Genomic DNA, 22396 nt, shown 5'->3' on the forward strand with positions numbered 1-22396 from the left:
AATTAAATAAACATTTAAAAGTGCCAGTCCCATTCATAAAAATCAATTGTGCCAAAATTGTTAATGAAATAATTTCAGACTCTGGCTGTTTGGCTCAGTGGTAGAGCATCAGCGTGGCATGTGGATGTCCTCAGTCTGATTCCCAGTCAAGGCACACAGGAAAGCATCCATCTGCTTTTCCACTCCTTCCTCTCTTGCTTCTCTCTCTCTCTCTCTCTCTCTCTCTCTCTCTCTCTCTCTCCCTCTCTCTCTCTTCTCCTCCTGCAGCCATGGCTCAACTTTAGAGAGTTGGCCCTGGGCCTAAAGATGGCTCCACTGCTTCTGCCTCAGGTGCTAAGAAGAGCTTGGTTGCTGAGCAACTGAACAACACCTCGGATGGGCAGAACATCACCCTCTAGTGGGCTTGTCAGGTGGATTGGGTTGGGGCACATGCATAAATCTGTCTCTGCCTCTGCTTCTCTCATTAAATAAAAAAATAGAAGAAATCATTTCAGTGATGCCATCTGGCATTTACCTTATTGATATACATAAGCCTGATTTTGGAACTGAATAATTTGACCAATACCGTGGCTATTTCTAAACAGCTGTTTATTTTTAAAAAAAATGAAAAAAAAAAGAAAAGAAAAAGTAATTAAAAGAATAAATTAATCAATTTTTCTAAGTTTTATTCTTATAAAGATGAGTTCTTTTGAAAGTGTATGATCAGTACACATAACTTGTGTATCCTTCCCAATTCATTCTTTGTTTTAATTTATTTTAATTGGATCTATTGAGATGACATTGGTTAATAAAATTATATGGGGTTGGTGTGTTCAATTCTATAATACATTATCTGTACATTTTGCTGTGTGTTCACCATCCCAAGTCAAGTCACCTTCCATCAACATTAATCCCCCTTTTAACCCTCTTCTATAGAACTCTTTGTCTAGTTTCATCATTTCTCTTCTAAGATAAAATAAATGGAAATGCAGACTTTCTACTACAATTTTCTGTCATTATGAAAGGCCATATTTATTTATTTATTTATTTATTTATTATTAAGTGAGAGGCAGGAGGGCACAGACAGACTCCAGCATGCACCCTGACCGGGATCCACCCAGCAAGCCCCCTACCAGGCCATGCTCTGCCTGTCTAGGCTGCTGCTCCATTGCTCAGCAACCAAGCTAGTTTAGCACCTGAGGTGAGTTCATGGAGCCATTCTTTGTGCCCCAGGCCAACTCACTCGAACCATTCAAGCCATAGCTGCAGCAGAGGAAGAGAGAGAGAGAAAAAGAAAGAAGGGGGAGAGGTGGAGAAGCAGATGGTCACCTCCCCTGTGTGCCCTAACCAGGAATGAACCCAGGACTTTCATATACCATGCCAACACTCTATCACTGAGCCAACTGGCCAGGGCCCATAATTAATTATTGCAACTAAGTCCTCACCCTAGGTATTATTTCCTCTCAACAACTCAGCCAACATACTTGAATGAAGATAGTGCTCTTTTACATTCATGTCATTCACCTCAAGCTGTTTCTTTCCCCTCTTTAAAAAAGAATAACAAATATAAAAAGGCACATGGATTATTTTACATCCAAATTCAAGTCACTCGGATTTTTTTAAACATGAGATAGTCTTCCACTTTGGTTGAGATAAAAGATGTGAAACAACATCTATGATGTCAATTTTACACAATCATTTTTTAAAAATTAAGCAACACTCTAAGTATAGAGTACTTTATTATGGGGTATAAATTGGATTTTTTTCCACAAAGAAATGTCCATCCAGTCAAGTGGCTACGCCAGCTCAGAGTGGTGTCTGTTCAAAGGCAATGAGGCCTTTGGAACAACATGTGCCGGACATTTGTTCTTTCCCAGCCAGGATCTGGCTCAGCAAAAAAAGGTGTTCTTTCTAGCATTGCCAGCCAGGTAAATAAATCTGCAGATCACTGCTCCCTAAGGCCCTCGGTTCCCAGAATGTTGATGCATATCAAGCTCTGCAAGCAAGGCCTTTGCTGCCAGGATTTTTGTCACTTTTGGTTCTTTGTGGTTTCTATAAGTCCTCACCCTTTGAAAATGTATTACATAACATTTAATTTATTACAGTTCTTTACCAGGCAATCTAGAACTGACAATGATTTCTTTACAGAGGCACCCAGTGCAGAATTTCCACTGGTTCCACATCCTTTTAACACTTACAGTGTTTATACCTGAAAGTGAATTTAAGAGACAGCAGAGGTTATTGACTAAGGCCACACAGAATTCACAAGCAGAGGATGTTGAGAGAGAAGAGGCAGAATGAGTACAGGGGTTTAAAGAGGGTGCATAAAGGCCACAGCAAAGTATGGTGAATCGGTAAGAGATAAATAATGGGTTGCCCAGTGGCAACAATACCTGCTGAAGTCAAATGTAGGAATCTCTAGTCAACTGAATAATAGTATGCAGTTTCACAACTGAGTACCAACCATCATGCGCCTTGAAAATCATCTTTTGCACAAGCTGTATCTGAGATGCTCCCAAAATAAGAGGGCTTCAGGCTACTTGGCCCATGATAAATCACTCAGGTTTGGGTTACCCATTATGATGACTAATTAAACTGTTTCTTTACTGAAGTTTCTTTATAATTCCATTTATTTATTGCCTGTTCTCACCTTTATTGAAAGATTATGGAAGGGAATTTATTTTACATACATTGTGAACATAATACATCTGGCACTATAAAACACATAAAAATGCTATATAAGCCCTAGCCAGTTGGCTTAGCAGTCGAGTGTTGGCCCAGTGTGCAGAAGTCCCGGGTTCAATTCCCGGGCAGGGCACACAAGAGAAGCACCCATCTGCTTCTCCACCTTTCCCCCGTCCTTTCTCTCTATCTCTCTCTTCCCCTCCCTCAGCCAAAGCTCCATTGGAGCAAAGTTGGCCTGAGCACTGAGGATGGCTCTGTGGCCTCTGCCTCAGGCACTAGAATGGCTCTGGTTGCAGCGAAGCAACGGCCCAAATGAGCAGAGCATCGCCCCCTGCTGGGCATGTCAGGTGGATCCTGATCGGGCGCATGTGGGAGGCTGTCTGTCTGTTGCCCCCTGCTCCTCACTTGGGGGGGGGAGAAATACTATGTAAAACATTACAAATGCAAAGCTTAGCTTCCAAGAAAGTAAAGAAAACTTTCAGGAACCAAAAATCAAAGATGACTGCACCAAAGGAAGTTGCCAGATTGGGTAGCCTGACTGAGAATTTAATGCTCACCCAAGAACAGAAACTTTAAGCCCTGGCCAGATAGCTTAGTTGGTTGGAGCATCATTCCTAAGCACAGAACTTGCTGGTTCGATTCTTGGACAGAGCACATACAAGACTAGATCAATGTTTCTATCTCTGTGTCTTTTTCTCTTCCCTTCCTGTCTTCCTAAAATTAAAAAAGAACAGGAACTTTGGGCTTATGATCTCATAGTAAATCTCATATTAGATCTCATATTAAACCAGACTATTGAAGGGTCTGACAGACTCCTGCATGCACCAGACCAGGATCTACCCAGCATGCCTACCAACGAGTGATGCTCTGCCCACCTGGGGCATTGTTCTTTGTGGCCGGAGCCATTCTAGTGCCTGATTCTGAGAACATGGAGCCAGCTTCAACTTTGCTCCAGTGGAGCCTTGGCTGCGAGAGGGGAAGAGAGAGATAGAGAGGAAGGAGAGGAGGAAGGATGGAGAAGCAGATGGGTGCTTCTCTTGTGTGCCCTGGTTGGGAATTAAACATGGGACTTCCACACGCCCGGCCGATGCTCTACCACTGAGCCAACCAGCCAGGGCCAACATTGCCATTTTTTTAAAAAAAGAAAGATGAATGGTAATGAGAGGAGACTTGACTTGAGGTGGTGAACACACAATACAATATACAGATGATGAATTTGGAGGAAAATAGAGGAGATCTTAGATGTAATAAATAAAAAAGAGATGAGCAATGATTGCATTCCACCGCTAGCCATATATGTAAAACTGTTTCTTAAACATTCATGTTCTAGATTTAAATAAGGTTTTCCTTTATTTCATGTACAACTCACTAATTTACAAACAAATATTTTTAGAGCATATTAAAATGCTAAAAAAATTAAAATTTTTTTTGATAAGGAAAGTACATGAAAATCATATATTGTGTTGTTACATTTGAGGATATGATTGAGGTTACGAAGCTGCTCATTACTGTCATTAAATTGTCTTTCATGGAAGGAAATATTTAGTTTTTAAACAAGAGTTTTACTTTTCAGTGCAGAAATAAGTTGTACATTTTCTTCAAGTTCTATTATTTCTTTTTCTTAAAATTCTGTGTTTCTAATTTCCTAAAAATTTCTGAAAAAACATCCTTAGGGAAAAATTAATGTAACAGAGAGAAAAGTATCTTGATGATGTCTCCTCCTGATTTTCTTTATTATAATAAAATATTGCTATATTCATATGCAAGTGACAATTAACTAAGTATTCTGTGGTATCAGAGATACCTAAAAACAGATTTGCCTTAGAATGACATTGCTTGCTGCTCATAGCAATAATCCAGTCTACTCACAGAAAATCATTCCTACCAGTTAAAGACATCCAACATTCTATTGCACATTTCTATACATTACCAATAAATTAAATATCTCTAAATTTTTGGAACAAAATCATTTTAGGCTTCTTATGTTTATATATATTTTCCATAGAAAAATATGTAAACTATTGATGTGTTTTATAATATAGTGATTCTCTTTGAGAGGATTATATTCTTGCAGTTTTTTGCACAGGTATAGGGAAATAATTGAGTGTTTATATTTACAATGCTTAAAATTAGAGGTGTTTTTTTCTTTCCTTAATCACTTAATTTTTAATGTGGCTTGTGAATCTTTTCTACAAGGAATTATACTAAAATAGTAAGAATTCTACTTTTTAAAAGTATGCTCATTCAGTAAATTTAAATTGGTTTTCTCTTATTGTCATATCTTTACAGATTGTGAGTGTTGGAAAGCATGTTAAAGGCTACCATTATATCATTGCAAACTTGGTAAGAACTCTTTTTTATTTTTCACAAGAATTTCTCAAGCATTTAAGATTATTTCAATTGTGCCTTGAAATAATATTCCAATAAATGATTACACTATATTACTTACTAAGCTTTTTATAGCATAAGGTAATATTTTTATTTTAATGATCATTATATTTCTAATGTAGAATTCAATATATTTGATGCAGATTAGCTTGATATCTGCCAAAGTGACCTTTAAAACTAATTACAGTATTTGCTTTACTGTGATATCATTTGGCAAATTAAATAATGGCTTTTTCTCTTTATAAATGATAAATGCACCACTTTATGCATAAAGATCGCTAATACTTAGGGGTATCACAAGAATGATAGAAACTGGTGACTAATGTTCTCTAATTTTAAGAAAAACAAGATTGAAATGGCTATTTAAGAAAGTTTTTATTGTAATTCAAATTTTTAAAATTATGTTAGCTTTTCATATTAAATATAGTTGGTTATTGAACTAGATACATGCATTTGCATAAAATCCTTAATGGCCTAAGGCAAGTTCTTTTAAATACTTGGCAAGGCTCACTAGTATATCTTGTTAACTCTGCCATGTAGTGGTAAACTAGCCTTTCAGGGGGCCATTCTCCTGTCATTATTAGAGGACCATCTGCCCAAGATTTTGATCTCAAAAGTGGTATATCTTAGAAAAGTTTAGAATGTTTTCTTCATTGTTTCTTTACTCACCATGTATTTCTTTGGTGAGAATATTGTCTTTGAAGAAGGAAAGGACCCAAAGACTGCAAAGGGACTGAGATGTAGCTGTTATCTTTATAGGAGAAGCAGGCCATCACACTTTGACACAGGAATTTTTAGTCTCTAGTGAACTGGGTTTCACTATAGAGTTGTGATATTAAAATGCAGCAGTAGATTGTAAACTCTTACTGTATTGTGTTTTTGAATAAAGTATAATCATACTACTTAAGTGATTATTATATAAATACTTAGAAATTTTAACTGATCTTTTCCATTACTTTTAGTAGGCCCATAGTCTGGATGATCTAATATATCTTATAAAAATATAAATATTATAAATCTTTAAATTATGATATTCTGGTATTAATCACTATAAGACAATAAATCTTATGTTTTTGAGATATCTGCACTTACAATAATATTATACAAGGAGATTCTAGCAAATAGAGGGTTTTGACATTTTATTCTTACCAACAATGGAATTCAAAGAAAGTCAATATGTTAAACATTGTCATGCCAGAAATGAATTTCTGACATTGACAAGCCAATACAAAGTGGAATTAATATAAATAGATATAACATCCTAATGGGTATTACAGCCTGTCTTAAAAGCCCTAGTAGATGGTAGCATATTTATCTGTGTAATGACTAAGTAACAACATATGAGGTAGAAAAGAAATGTTATTTGTTTTGGGAATATAACAATCACTCTCATTAAAATCACCAAGCTTTTACCATATGTGGTTGATGGTATTGTAACACATGACTAGGCCAATAATTCGTGCATATCTACATTATAATATAGTTTATTAATATAGAATCTATTGACTTTCTTTAAAAACTGATTTTCAAAACCAGAGTGATTTTTGTTCCATTGGGCCAGTGGTCAGCAAACCACGGCTCGCGAGCCACATGCAGGCGGCTCTTTGGCCCCTTGAGTGTGGTTCTTCCACAAAATACCACATGCAGGCACGTTTTTAGTAAAGGTCAGCTTAGGAGTACCCTAATTAAGTTAATAATAATGTACCTACCTATATAGTTTAAGTTTAAAAAATTTGGCTCTCAAAAGAAATTTCAGTCGTGGTACTGTTGATATTTGGCTCTGTTGACTAATGAGTTTGCCGACCACTGCATTGGTCAACAGCTACTTCTTGAGAACATATGCATAGCATGCCCAAATGTGAAGTCAATTCAGTATCAAAAGAAAGATTACATTAATATTATATTTGGCCCTGGCCAGTTGGCTTAGTGGATAGAGCATTGATTCCCAGTCAGGGCACACAAGAGAAGTGACTATCTGTTTCTGTCCTCTTCCTGTTCTCCCTCTCTCCCTCTTCCCCTCCCACAGCCAGTGGCTGGAATGTTGCCCAGGTGCGGAGGATAGCTCGGTTGCTCTGAGTGCATCAGCCTCAGGTGCTAAATATAGCTCCTTGTGAGCATCAGCCCCAGATGGGGGGTTGCCGGGTGGATCCCAGTAGGGGTGATTGTGGTAGTCTGTCTCTTTATTTCCCCTTCTGTCACTTTAAAAAAATTATACTTAATATTGAAAAGCCAAATTATTTTTTTCTTGAGATCAGGAACAAGACAAGAATGCCCCCCTCATCATTTTTATTAAACATTATACAAAGGTGTAAGCAAAGTATATAAGGCAAGAAAAACAAATAAAAAACATCCAGATTAAGAAAGAAGATTTTATATATATTAAAATCCTAAGAAATCTTATAAAAATGTGTAGAACTAATATATGGACTTACCAAGGTTATATAAAATATGTCAATATAGAAAAATCTACCTATTTCTATGCACTAACAACAAAAATTCTGAAAGTGAAATTACAAAAAGCATTCCATTTATAACTTACAATTACAATATCAAATTAATGGGGTGGCTATTTAACCAACACGTCAAGACTGATTTAGTTGGAGGGGTAAAGATGAAGACTAAGAAGCTCCTGAACATCTTTCATTTCACAGATGCACACACAGAGAAATTCCTCTGAGAGAAATCCAGAAAGTAGCTGAGTGACTCCTACACATCAGGCAACTAAGGAAATACCCTTGATAAAATGAGTAGGAAAGGCTGAGACACATTTTAACACAGGAAGTCCAGAACGGAAAAATCAGTTTGTGTTGTTTCGGGACCCCAATGAAACCACAGGAGGACCAGAGGGAGGAGACATAGCCTGTATTTCTTATATACAGGTGAGCACCAACAACAGCAGGTTGGTAAAAGCTCCCACTGATGGAGGCCACAGTTTTTATAGCTAAGCCCTGGGCAATCACTTAAGCGAAACTCTCTGTCTATAGGCAAGCAAGCAGGTGACCAGGCAAGCAGGGGGTAGGAGGGACATATAAGCATTGTTCTGTGCTGTTTCTCCTTGATACTATCTGGTGACTCACTTCCATTGTCCTTAGTAAAACCTGAGCTGCATTTTTATTACTTTCTCTTCCATAGCTTCCTGCCAGGGTCCAAGGCCATGGCACCAGGGTCTGGGGATGGGGAAGAGCCATGTCCAGCATCAACCCTACACATATTCTGTCCATAAACACTATCCCTGGCATAGTGCCATAGTATTGGGAGGGAATCCCCAACTCCCAGCTTCTTCATGAGGAGCAAGGTTTTGCCATCCCTGCTACTCAATAGACCCCATCCCATCCCAAAATATATCTACTTCTTTGGCTTAGCTTCACACATTTAGAGGCTGGCTGTGATCCTTTATGGAGCCCAGGGAAGCTGGTGAGCATTTATGCCACTTTCTTTCCTCCAGCTTCCTCTAACTATAAAACCAGGTTGCCAACATATCTCTCAAAGGAGACTGTGATTGTACACATGCCTGGCACTCCACCTTCTGCTTATGCGGCCCAAGGGACAACTGAATCTGATAGCCAACTGAGCTTGCTTTCATAAGTCCCCGCAGGACTATAACAAACAATGAAGCATTTCTTAACAGGAAGCATATGAAAGTGTTGCCAAGGCTATCCCTCCAGAGCTCAGTGTAGAAGAGATAAGCAAGATGCCCATTTCCCATTCTTTCCTTAAATAGGTTTGAGTGCATACTTTACAAGCTGCTGAGGGCCGGGATTATAATCACCTACATCTAGGTGCTGACTGTGATCCTCTCCTTTGAGACACTGACAGACTTTGACACACCCTCAACTACTGAGAGCCACTAAGAATAAAGAAGGCAGCTTGAGCAAACACACAGGTTTGCAAGACAACCAGGAGATTAGTCTGAGCTGATTTACCCAAAAGAGAGTATATATATATATAAAAAAAAAGTCATAAAAATGCTTCCTGAGACCAGGAAATCAACACACAAACAAAATGAGAATTTCAACAAGGAAACAGAAAATATAAAAAGGTTACAAACATAAATCACAAAACTGAAGAATAACTGCAAAATTCAATGTAGGGTTAATGGCACACTAGATTAAGTGGAAGAAAAGAGCAGCTAACTTGAAGTCAGCACAGAGGATTTCAATCAGATAAGCAAAAAGAAAACAATGAAAGAGAGTGTATAGTTTAAGAGTCTCATGATACACCATCGAAGGGATTAACATATGCATTATGGAAGTCCCAGAAGGAGAAGAGAGAAACAAAGGAGCAGAAAGACAGTTCAAGAAATAATAGCTGAAAATTTTCCTAAACTGGGAAAGAAACACACATCTAGATCCAGGAAGACAAAAAAAAAAAACAAAGACAAATAAGCCGAATCTACAGAGACACACATTGAAATGCATTATAATTAAATAAAATAAAAAACTTAGAATCTTAAATAAGAGTGAAGCAACTTGTCATGAACAAGGGAACTGCAACATGACTATGAGTGTATTTTTCAGCAGAAATTTTACAAATAAGTAGGATGATATATTCAAAGTGTTAATAGAGAAAAATCTGCTAACTAAGAATACTCTACCTGACAAAGTTGTCATTTAAAATTGAAGGAGAGATAAAGAGTTTTTCAAACTAACAAAAGCTGAAAGAGTCAATCACCATAAGTGCCCTTACAAGAAATGTTAACATTTCAAGCTGAAATTAAATGACACAAATTACTAACATGAAAAGATGGGGGAAAAAACCCTACTTTCCACCCCTGGTTTTCTCCCCTTGCCCCTCTACCAATACCTCCACTCATCCTTTCCCTCTGGCTATTGATACTCTGTTGTCTGTATATATGTGTTATATATATATATATATATATAATTTTGGCTAATTCCTTCACCTTGTTTGATCCCATCCCCTCTTCCCCCTTCCCTCTGATAGCTGTGTTCAAAATTTCATTGTTATAAGCCTAAACTGTTCTAACTATAAGATGTTTTATGTAAGCCTCATAGTAACCACAAAACAAAAAACTACAGTAGAAACGCAAAAGATAACGTGAAATGAATCACAACATACCACTAAATAAAATCATCAGATCACAAAAGAGCAGAACAAGAGAGGAAGAAAGGAACAAATACAGTAAAAGAATTCAGGGCCATCATGAAAGGAAAAGACCTGTGGTCTTTCCAACCGTACCTGCTGGTACTGGTCATCTCGTTCCTCCACAGAACTCCCTGCGATTCTCTCAAGATGACATACTGCCGTTGCCCCAGTGGTCACCATTGTCTACTAGAGAATGCACTCTAAATCTAAGCACCCTGCTACTTAAAACCCATGAGGATAAATTACGTACACTGTTTATCTTAATGAACGAAGCCCTGGATGACTTAGCCCTGCTTGGCCCCAGAGCCTCTTTCCCACTCCACAACCTCAGGTGGCCCTCCCAGAAACCAGCTAACTCCCAGGCACTCAACTCCTGCTGCTCTTATTTTCCCAGCTCTCCTTGATGCTCTTTTCTCCACCAGGAGACACTCATCCCTCCCAATCCCAATTAACATTTCCTTCTAGAAAGCTGTTCTCATATGCCTAATCTGCTAAACTTTTTTCTGGGTTCACAAATCACCCTATACACCAGTAGTAAAAGGTATTCCTTTTTTTTAATTCATGAAAACACTATATTCAACACCTTTGTACCAGGTATTGTCCAACATCCTGGCCCTGCTGCAAGGTAGACATTAGCACACTGCAAGTTCATTAAGTCAGAAACAGGGTCTTTTTTTTTTTTTTTTACCTTATACTAAGGGCCCTTATCCTTCCTCATTATCTGTTGAATGACTGCTTATTCTCTAGCACTCAGCTTATGTCACTGTATTTATTTGGGTACTGTAATTATTCTGATTAATCCTCAAAATAGATATTTATTCTATACATTGTAATTTTATCCAAGATCACAAAGATCCTAAGTCTCAAAAGCAAAATTGAAACTCTGTCCGGATGGCAATGAATAAATTAATTTAAGTAAATAAATCCAAAATTAGTAAATAACTAAAACATTTATAAAGTGACCATTCATGTCTAACTAGGCGGTGGTGCAGTGGATAGAGTGTCGGACTGGGACACAGAGAACCCAGGTTTAAAACCCCAAGGTCACCAGCTTGAGCGTGGGCTCATCTGGTGTGAGCAAGGCTCACCAGCTTGATCCCAAGGTTACTGGCTTGAGCAAGGGATCACTCGCTCTGCTGGAGCCTTCTCCCACAATCAAGACACATATGAGAAAGCAGTCAATAAACAACTAAGGTGCCGCAACCAAGAATTGATGCTTCTCATCTCTCTCCCTTCCTGTTTGTCTGTCCCTGTCTGTCCCTCTCTCTGTCTCTCAAAAAGAAAAAAAAATGACCATTCATGTAAGCATCTCCCATACCACCCTCAAGGGGGACCTGGCTTTACAGGTGTTCTACGGATTTTTGTTAGGATCTTTCTACAGCCGTCCTCCTGCAGTCAGATGATTTAAATATAGCCACCAATAGCAACCAGGGACTGTTGACACTTCCTCAGTTTGCCTCAAGGCAAACTGTTACAATCAAGTTCTCATTTAGATTTTTAATTTTTAAAAATATATTCAGTTTACACTAGGAAAACACCAGACTCTGTCATAAAGGAGTATTTATAGAGTCCTCAAGGTATATCATTAAAAATCAACTAAATCTATCTGTTCCTTACCTATCCCTCACCACACACACACACACACACACACACACACACACACACACGCACGCACATAGAGGCACACACCATTCATGCCTCATTTAGAAGGTAAAGATATTAAGATACAGAGCATAAAGTGGCTTGTCCACTTCTAGGCATCTAATTAGTGTCAGAATGGGGACTAGAACTCAGTTCCCAAACTATGCAGTCCAACATATTTTTATTCAAATACAATGACCCCAGTTAAGAGTTCATAAACTTGGAGACATCGTTTTACTTTTTTCTTTGTGTTTCCTATGTTTTTCCATTTTTCTTCATTGACCATGTCCGACTCCACCATCTATCTACTTTGGTCATCAAAAATGGATACTTTAATCAATTTCTTAACAACCTAAATTTTCAGTAATGTTAAGAGAGAATCTCTCTCATCCAACTTGACATTCCGTCTGTTAACTGCACCAGAGTTGTCTCAATGATTTAGATAAACAGTGAACCTGAAATGCAAAATAGCACAAATGTTTTCTGAACATTTATTAAATATCTATGAAGTGATAGACCTATAAAGGTTTTTATCAATAGCATCAGATATCTAAAGACCTATAATTTATTAGTTTCCTTTCTCCCCTTTGCCTCAGAGGACGTATGGACTGTAAATGAAAATTAAAAGAAAACCTAAGTTCAAAGATAATCTTTCCATAGGAGCTCACTAGCTGTTGGGACGGACAAGCTTTGTTGAAAAACCCATTTCAACAAATAGGAAGTCTCTCCCCTGTCCTCCCCACAGCCACAAGGGACATCATTTTCTTAGTTACTTAACTTCCCCCAATGTAGAATTATCATTTCATTACAATGTTACCCAGAACTTTCGGTTCCACAATATTTCCTGGATGAAAACTGGAATCTAAATGTACACCAAAGTAACTATTTCCAAGAAAACTGCTTCACAGTCTAGATCCTATCAATTTCTATATAAAATTATTTTAAAATATACAAAATTAAAAATATTATTTATACTCAAACAAACATAGCTAAAGTTAACTGAACCAGCCACCACTCATTTAATCATAGCTGGAAGGGGTTTACAGTCAAATGTGGCAATATTTTTCTCCCCTTTACCTTTAGCATAGCAGCCGGATGGACTCAGAGAAATGTGGATTATTGTTTATCAGTCTTTAGATCAGACGATTTTTCTGAGGGCTGTAGCTTTGCCTCTGTGTCTTGCAGCTGTGGGATCATGCTATGAAAGAAAGCTTGGCAGGCCTCCTATTTTAGCCACTGCTGAAAGAAAATAAAAATGTCCTTAATTAGCAACTAATGCAATAGTTGAATCACTGTGGCTTTTAGAAAACAAATTATTTGCTTGCCTGTGAGTCTACCCTATATTCTCATTGAAGCAAACAAATGTTCAACTGACACTTTATTAGCTAGAGATTGATGGACAGTGTTTTCCTCCATTTCAGAAACAGATTTGCTTTCTGGTGTCTAATTCTTTCCCAGTGAAGTGAGAGTGTTATTGACGACGTGTCAAATTAGCTGGCACAGAATAAGCACGAAATAAATATTTGTTGAATTAATTAATAGCTAGTATTTACTAAATTCAAACCAGATGTGCTAGCTCCTTTAGCATTATCATTCTCGATGTACATGTGGGGAAGGTGGAATTTAGAGCCTGGACTCTTATTACGTTGCCTCTCCCAAGGGCATTATGATTAATACCAAAATTAAAACCACACATATTTGTGTAAGAATGCACAAAAGCATGGAATAAAAAGGCAAACTTGAGAGTTATCTTGGCTCTAATACATATTTGCTGGGTGAGCTCAAACAGTTTTACAGTAACCCACTGAGCCTCAGTTTCCTTGTTTATAAGATAAGACTCATAATAGGATCTAGCTCCTAATCTTGTTATGAGAGCTAAACTAGATAATCTGTGTAACGTGCTTAGCAAAGTGCCTGATGCATAATAAGCCCAGCATCAGTATGAGCTGTTAATACACACTCCTGGGGCTTTCCAGAGCAACTTTGCTGAGTTGCCAGTAGACCACTGTTTCCTTTTAGGTAGCCAAACAGTAATGTACATATAATGGCTAGTAAGGCAACTTCTTTAGTTATGTTTTTTTAAAAAAAAAACAACACAGAAGTTTTCAAAAAACTTGGCTGAGACACATTCAGAGGATCGGTGGCACCAGGCCTTCCTCTGCTCCCCGATTTCTGCACTGCTCCCTAGTATAACTGCAAGGTCACTGCTGCATATTTTACTTCCACACACACACAAATATATATATATGCACACACACATATACACACACACACACACATATATATATACACACACGCACACACTCTCTCTTAGTTCTTGCAACACAATCAAATCAAATTTACATTTTCCAAAGAAACTACTAAATCTAAGAGAAAACAGAAAAGACTGCAATTACAAATGTACCAGCACATGTGTGTGTGTGTGTTGTTTACTTTTCTCTGAGCTAATATCTTTGGTTTTATTAAGTCACTTCCCTAATATGCTTTTTGCGCTCTTGTAATTTTTTATTTGTTTTATATTTTGTATTGAGTATTTAACTTTAAAGCCACCTTAAATATTTAATGGGGGAAAAAGAGAACCAGGCATAAAACAAATTAGATAATGATGATGACAGATAGATGATAGATAGATAGGTAGATACATACATACATACATACATACAGAGATGCATAGATAGATAGAAAAATAAATAGAAAATAAGATTTCAGCATTAGTGAAACTCAATTAACTACCTCTGGATCAAAAGAGATGACATCCTTGCTTCCCAGCATCCTGACTCCACCTGGTGGACACCATCTTTATTCCTATCACACAGGAATCTATGAATCCTGCTCTCTTCCACTTCCCAGGACTGTAAGGGTTGCAGTTGACTGATGTAATCAAAGCTTTTACCCTCCTTGGCTCAAATTACCAGCTCTGTCTGCTTTTAGACTGCTTTGTAATTAAACGGAGCCCTTAAAAATGTATAATCCATCACAAGCTCATGGTACTTGAGACCTCGATATTACCTTCACATAAGACACATTTGTACATAACCCAGAGGGCAGTTCTGTCCTCAACAGGAGGCTTTTTGATGGTATCATATTCAGCTCCTATAGCACCCTTTATGCTTCATAAAAGGCATTCAAACACATTTAAGAAGTTACTGTTAAACTGAGTTTAAAAAACTAAAAACACTAATGCCCTATTCTCATGTATTAGATTTTGAATGACAGAATTTAAACATCTAAATTAACATAATTGGATCTGCCACCTGTTTCCAGTCATCACTTTATTAGAAATCTAGTTATATATATATAAGTATATATATTTAAGTTATTAATTTAAGTTATATATATAAGTATATATATTGTTATTAATTTATGTTAACACTGAAGAACAAAATGGTAATAATGAACTAAAGTTAAACTGTTATATTGATTTTTATAGGGATTCAAGGATATTTCTCTTGAGAGGTTTATACATGGTGGAGCCAATGTTACAGGATTCCAGCTGGTAGATTTTAGTACACCTATGGTAACCAAACTCATGGACCGCTGGAAGAAACTAGATCAAAGAGAATATCCAGGATCTGAGACTCCTCCAAAGGTATATGTTTGTTTTTATCTTATGTGTGTTTAATATTTTTAGTTTATAGTAGAAAGTTCATGATGCAGTTTTCTTTCCTTTTTCTTTTCTTTAGCGGGGGCGGGGGGAGCAGACAGGGACAGACAGACAGGAAGGGTGAGAGCTGAGAAGCATCAATTCTTCGTTGGGGCACCATAGTTGTTAGATCACACATGGCACTTGTTTATAGCATGAGAGCTGAAGCACAAAGGCAGAGCGTCACCTTGCTTGAACACAGCTGGAAATGTGTGTGTTGAGTAACTCAATTTTCATCACTCTATTTACACATGTCCACAAATTTTAGCAAGTAGAAAAATTTGCAAATATGAAATCTGCTAATAATGAAGATTATATTACTGATTTACATTATATTTGATTTTTTTTTTTTTAGTGCTTTACCAACATTTGAAACAGTTACAGATCTTATCATGTCCTGCCTTTAAAAAAAAACCTGGAATAAAGGTTTTCCACAATACAGGCCCAACAAGTATGTCCTGTTGCATATCCCTCTGCTCCCTTTCTGGCCAGAAAAATTGGACATTCCTAAAGTTTCTCACTCTTCCTCAGTCCCTATGCCCTTGCTCCACCACAGCTGTGCTCCACCTTCACGTGCACCTGTCCAAGCCTTGATTGCAAATTCACTTTCTCTACGAAGCTTTTTCTTAATCCTCCAGAAGATCCTTTCTCCTTTGTAATTTCCCTAATATTTCATTGTGTACTTCTCACAAGGACTTACCATAATTATTTGTCTATGTATTGTTTCATTTTTATAAATGCCTTTGGGCAGTACCATCTATTATGCATCTTTGTAGTCCTCACCATTGCCAGCCGGTGTCTATCTAGCACATTATTTTAAAAAAAAGCTCGCAGATATGATAGGAAATTTTGTCCTCACGACAACCACAGAGTTTTGTTTTGTTGTTGTTGTTTTTGGGGGGTGGGGGTGCTCTGTTTTGTATTCCATAGCTAAAATATGTACTCCACAGTCCCATAAAATTAGAAGTAGCAGAATGAGAATTCATTTATTTCTTCTCAAAACTCATACTCTTGCTTCTGCCCTATGATTCTGCCAAACTCTTTTGCTCTCTACAAACCTTGGTGAATGAAACTCATGTCACCATTGTAAGCACTGGTTAAAGTAGCAAATAACTATAAGTCAACACCTAATTTTACCCTGCCCAAAAACAAAGTGTTCATTTAGTAAGAATTTTCTAGATACCACCTAGAAGTGCATGTGCCCCAAAATTCAGTCTCTTGAACTTGAGCACAAAGAGGCACATGGGAAAGAATCCAATCCTTTGAAAAGGTAAAGCTGGTTTCAACCACTGCTTCTTTCCATCCATCAGTTCAATGACCTGTCAAAGGCCTTTGCCGCTCTGGCTGAATGTCCGCTTTGCTTTGCTCCGCTCCATATGCTGTCTGCTCTTTTACACAGCTCACTTGTTTCACAAGAATGGATGGACTTTTAAAAACACAGCAAGTGTGTTTGTTCTTTGGTGCCATTTCTCCTAAGCTTTTTTCTCCCTATTAAAAAAGAAAAAAGCAACATTTCTTTTTCTCTCTTGATCCTAAAATACGACCAATGTATTTTTTCTCTTGCCTTTTATGTCTTTAGTAGTTTCTATTTCATTTTTTGTTTTTATTTTCTTGCCTTATCAAAAGATGACTTAAAGGCTTTCTCTACTCAAAGATATTATGTTGTTCTAGACAGGTAAGGAGGTATGTGTTAATCTTTGGTTTATCACCTTGCGTTAGTACCTTAATTTCCTCCCGGCGTCCCACTCCAGTTGTGAGGACCTACGCCTATCCTTAAGCCTGTTTTGTCCTGTCCTTGAAGAATAGGTAGCAAGGCTTTTCACTTCCATGTCTGATGAAGCTTAATTAGGTTCTCTACCGTGGGAAGATTCTTCGTTAGAATTTGTATTCCTTAGCTTTCTCTCCTTCCTGGAATGCTGACTACTATGCCTCATAGTTATATTGCCAATGTGTACTTCATACAATTCAAATTTCAAGTGATTTTTCTTTATTTAAAAGCAGCAAATCAAGGAAGTCATCTTCCATATTCCACAGCACAAAACTACCCCTAGTTCAGGCTTAGAATGTGCTTTTTTTCCTAGTTGAATTATTTTTATTTTTCAATTAAAAGTGACATTCATTATTATATTAGTTTCAGGTATACACCCCAGTGGTTAAACATTACCTAACTTACTAAATGATCATCCCAATAAATCTCACACTCGTTTGACACCATACATGGTTATTAGAATATTATTGACTATATATTCCTGTTGCTGTACTTCACCTCCCCATGACTATTCTGTAACTACCAGTCTGTACTTCCCAACCCCTTCTCCACTTTCACCATCCCCTCTATACCCTCGCCTCTGGCAACCATTAAATTATGCTCTGTATCTTTGAGTCTGTTTCTGTTCTACTTGTTTGTTTAGTTTTAGTTTGTTTTTTAGATTCAATTGTTGATAGATATGTGTTTATTCTCATTATAGTCTTCATATTTTTTTAACTTTTATTGTCTTCTTCTTAAAGAAGACCCTTTAACATTTCATATAATACTGGTTTGGTGGTGATGAACTTTTTTAGCTTTTTCTTGTCTGGAAGCTCCTCATTTGTCCTTCATTTCTAAATGATAGCTTTGTTGAGTAGAGTAATCTTGGTTGAAGGTCCTTGCTTTTCATCACTTTAAATATTTCTTACCAATCCCTTCTGACCTGCCGAGTTTTTGTTAAGAAATCAGTGGACAGTCTTATAGGAGCTCCTTGGAGGTAACTAACTGCTTTTCCCTTGCTGCTTTTAAGGTTCTCTCTTTTTCTTTAACATTTTGCATTTTAATTATGATGTGTCTTGGTGTGGACCTCTTTGGGTTCATCTTGTTTGGGATTATCTGCACTTCTCAGACTTGTGTATTTAATTCCTTCACCAAGTTAGAGAAGTTTTCTGTCATTATTTCAAATAGGTTTTCAATTTCTTACTCTCTTTCTTCTTCTCTGGCTTACCCATGATGTGAATGTTAGTATGCTTACAGTTGTCAGAGAGGCTCTTTACACTATCTTTAGTTTTTATAGATTCCTTTCTTTTTATTTTTTATTTTTATTGATTGATTTTAGCACAAGAGGAAGGGAGAGAGAGAGAAAGGAACATCAATCTGTTCCTGTATCTGCCCTGACTGGGGATTGAACTGGGAACCTCTGCACTTCGGGATGATGTTCTACCCAACTGAGCTATCTGGCCAGGGATGGGTTTTCTTTTCTTTTTGATATTCTGATTGGGTGTTCTCTGCTTCATTATATTCCAAATCACTGAATTCTCTACTTCATCTGCATTACTGTTGATTCCTGTAAATTATTCTTCCTTTCAGTTTGTCTATCCTTCATTTATGACTGGTCGTCTTTTATGCTGTTAAGGTTCTCATTAAGTTCACTGAGCATCCTTATAACCAATGTTTTAAATTCTGCATCTGGTAGATTGCTTGTCTCTATTTTGTTTAGTTTTAATTTTTTGTCCTGGAGTTTTGTTCTGTTCTTTCATATGGAACATGTTTTACTGTCTCTTCATTTTGGTAGTCTCTATGTATTTGTTTCTAGGTATTAGGTAGTGCTGCTACATCTCTTAGGCTTGGTAGAGTGGCCTAATGTAGTAGGTGTCCTGTCGGGTCCAGTGACACTTCCTCCAGTGTGGGCTGTGTACATCCTCATTTTGTAATTGAGCCTTGATCACTGTTGCCACATCAATGGAAGGGATTTGTCCTTAGTCCAATCAGTTGTAAGGACTAGCTTTGCTGCTGACCACTGACCTCTGACCACCATGAAGGATCAGCTGTACAAGTGCCCACCCCACAGAGCAGGACTTACGTCAGCAGGACTTGGTGCCACTGAGTCTGCCTATCTTGTGGAGGTGTGTGGGTGGTGCTTCGACTTGGTCTGAAGCTCTCCACTGGGTATGCTGGCCTGGGACCTCCCAGGAGGTGGAGGTCAAGGTCAGCCTCTGCTTCTGTTCTTTCCAAGGCCATCTAGCAGAAGCTACAAAGTGATCTGCTGATGGCTGCTACTTGTGTTGGGCTTGGAGGTGTCCAGGGGAGGCCAAGCTGCAAACCAAGACCAGCTGCTGCTAGTGCCAACCTGGGGCTGCTTAGGAGAGGAACGGGGCATGCTGAGGCCAGATGCAGCCTTTGGAGAGGTTTTAGGAAAATCTCTAGAATGTGTTAGTCATATAGTTTTAACCATATGAAACTTCTGACAGAGATAATAGAGCTTTTTTTCATGATTGGCAGCTGATGCTTCAAAAAAAATAGTGCCATATTTTCTATGTGATTAGGAATCTCTGATCAATCTCTACCAGAATTCACTGGGTTTCCCCTCCCCCCCAGTTTTTCCTCACTTATTCTCTTAACTTTAATAATCTTTTTATGAAAGCTCTGTCTTTTCTTATCAAGAAGCAAATAGTCTGTACCTCACTTCTCCACTTTGATCCTCGGTTATGATGGAAAATTAGAGAAATGGCCTAACGTTCTTGAGCACACTCATTGGGCATGGACATAACAGCACTCATTCCTATTTAGTTCAGTGACTGATGCAAACACATTTGTTAAATAAGCAGATGCTGTTTCTGGCATCCAATATCTGAGCCACAATAAACATTCCCACTCAATCTTTTGAAGATCTGAACAAAGATATGCACTTCCAATTAATAAACATATATTAAATCTCAAGGACCCCTGCTGGGCATTTGGAAAAGGAAAAGAGTTAGACACCCCTGACCTCCTGGGGCTTAACCACAGCAACAGGCAAGCTACAAGGCAGATTGTGGGGACACTGCCCTGAGCTTTATATGCTTTAGTGTTTCTACTTGGACATAACAAGAAGATCTCGCCTAAAGGTCTTGCTCCTTCCAACTGCTGGGCAACTGTACACTAGGATTTTTGTTCTTCAGTCTGTGTTTTCTCTTCTTTCCATCAGAGTCATATATTCGGTATATGGTCTTTGTAATTAATTGGTAATAGAAATTTCTGAAGCTAGAAGCAATTAATAATCAGTCATATAGCTGTGCTTCAGACAGTATAGTGCTTTATGTCATAAACCCACGGACCTCAAGACTATTCCTGTTGATTGATAAGATTTCCACATTTACCGTTATAAGTATTTTCACTTTGTTAGTACACATCCGCTCTGACTTACGATGGGGTCCTGGTGATGGCCGAAACTTTCCGAAGTCTCAGAAGGCAGAAAATTGATATTTCAAGGAGAGGAAATGCTGGGGATTGTCTGGCAAATCCCGCTGCTCCCTGGGGCCAGGGAATTGACATGGAGAGGACACTCAAACAGGTAACTCACTACAGTATTTAATTTATTTCATGCTCCTGCTTCAATGGAGTATTCAAGAAAACAGAATAGTTTATCTAAATATATATATAACAATAGTCATTTTAATATATTAAACCATTATCACTTTTGAGACATGTTTAAATAGAACACTGGGTAGAACACTGGTGTTTATATCCTGTGGGGATGTTTGGTCAGGATAAGCTAGATTACATTGTACTAATAAGCAACCCCAAGTTCCAGTGGTTTATAACCATAAAAGAGTGTTTCTCACTGATACACACACAGAATTAACAGGGACACTCTGTTTACTGTCATCACTCAGGGACCCACACTGACAGAGCAGCTACCACCTTGAATGTTACAAATAAAATAAAGTTGTGGGGCAGTTTCAAATTGGCTGTTAAACTCTGACCTAGTAGTAACAGTCATCACATTTTTTTACAACTCATTTGTCAGAAGAGCATCGCATTGGCCTCACTAACCACAATGGGTTCAAGAAGTGCAATCTTACATTGGGCTCAGAATGGGAAGAACCAAAACTATTTGGCAAACACTAATGATGACCTCAGTAGACCTTTAAATTACCTTGTAACCTTGGATTAAATAACTTATTTATTTTGGTCTTTTATAGTTATACTAACACTATTTTTCAAATGTTTAATGTAATATGTTTATGTGTTTAATATTATATTTAAAATATTCTGAAATGCCATAGTTTCAAAACATATTAAGTAAAAAGGAATAAGAAGGTATTTGGAATAAAATACATGTGTCTATTTTCAAATTTTTATTTATAGTTTGAAATTCTTATATGTTGATTTTAATATTAGCAAGGAGAAATGTGATCTTTTATTATGGGTTCCACCAATAAAACTGAAAAGTAACTCTAAACAAACCATATTTGGCCCTGGCTGGTTGTCTCAGTGGTTGAGCATCTGCCCAGCGTGTGGGCATCCCAGGTTCATTCCCAGCCAGAGCACGTAGGAGAAGCACCCATCTGCTGCTTCACCCCTCCCCCTCTTGCTTCTCTTTCTTTCTCTCTTTTCCCCTTCTGCAGCCATGGCTTGATTGGAACAAGTTGGCCCCAGGCACTGAGGATGGCTTCATGGCCTCTGCCTGGGAGGCTAGGAAGAGCTTGGTTTCTGAGCAACAGAGCAATGACCCACATGGGCAGCATTGCCCCCTAGGGGGCATATTGGGTGGATCCTGGTCGGGGTGCCGGTGGGAGTCTGTCTCTGCCTCCCTTCCTCTGACTGAATTTAAAAAAATTAAAAAATAAACAAACCATATTTACATTCTGCAAACAATACTTCAATATCAAGAGTATTCTATCAGTTACAATGGAAACTTTGTAATATTAAAAACAATTAGCCCTGGCCGGTTTGCTCAGTGGTAGAGCATCAGCCTGGCGTGCGGGAGTCCCGGGTTCAATTCCCGGCCAGGGCACACAGGAGAAGCACCCATCTGCTTCTCCACCCCTCCCCCTCTCCTTCCTCTCTATCTCTCTCTTCCCCTCCCACAGCCAAGGCTCCATTGGAGCAAAGTTGGCCCGGGCGCTGAGGATGGCTCCTTGGCCTCTGCCCCAGGCACTAGAATGGCTCTAGTTGCAACAGAGCGATGCCCCAGATGGGCAGAGCATCGCCTCCTGGTGAGCATG

General features: G+C 38.2%; 1 protein-coding gene across 7 annotated transcripts in view; it reads left to right on the forward strand.

Moving 5' to 3' along the window:
• Positions 1-22396, forward strand: part of GRIA4 (glutamate ionotropic receptor AMPA type subunit 4) — a 385805-nt gene that overhangs the window by 291024 nt on the left and 72385 nt on the right. For all 7 annotated transcript variants that reach the window (XR_010749450.1, XM_066371575.1, XM_066371576.1 and 4 more), the window contains 3 exons: positions 4954-5007; positions 15227-15385; positions 20572-20739. Coding sequence is in view for 6 of the 7 variants with exons in the window: in XM_066371575.1 (XP_066227672.1) it covers positions 4954-5007; positions 15227-15385; positions 20572-20739 (381 nt within the window). In the remaining variant the exon portion in view is untranslated. The remainder of the gene's footprint in view (positions 1-4953; positions 5008-15226; positions 15386-20571; positions 20740-22396) is intronic.

This window comes from Saccopteryx leptura, chromosome 1, assembly GCF_036850995.1.
Source record: "Saccopteryx leptura isolate mSacLep1 chromosome 1, mSacLep1_pri_phased_curated, whole genome shotgun sequence".
Taxonomy (NCBI): domain Eukaryota; kingdom Metazoa; phylum Chordata; class Mammalia; order Chiroptera; family Emballonuridae; genus Saccopteryx; species Saccopteryx leptura.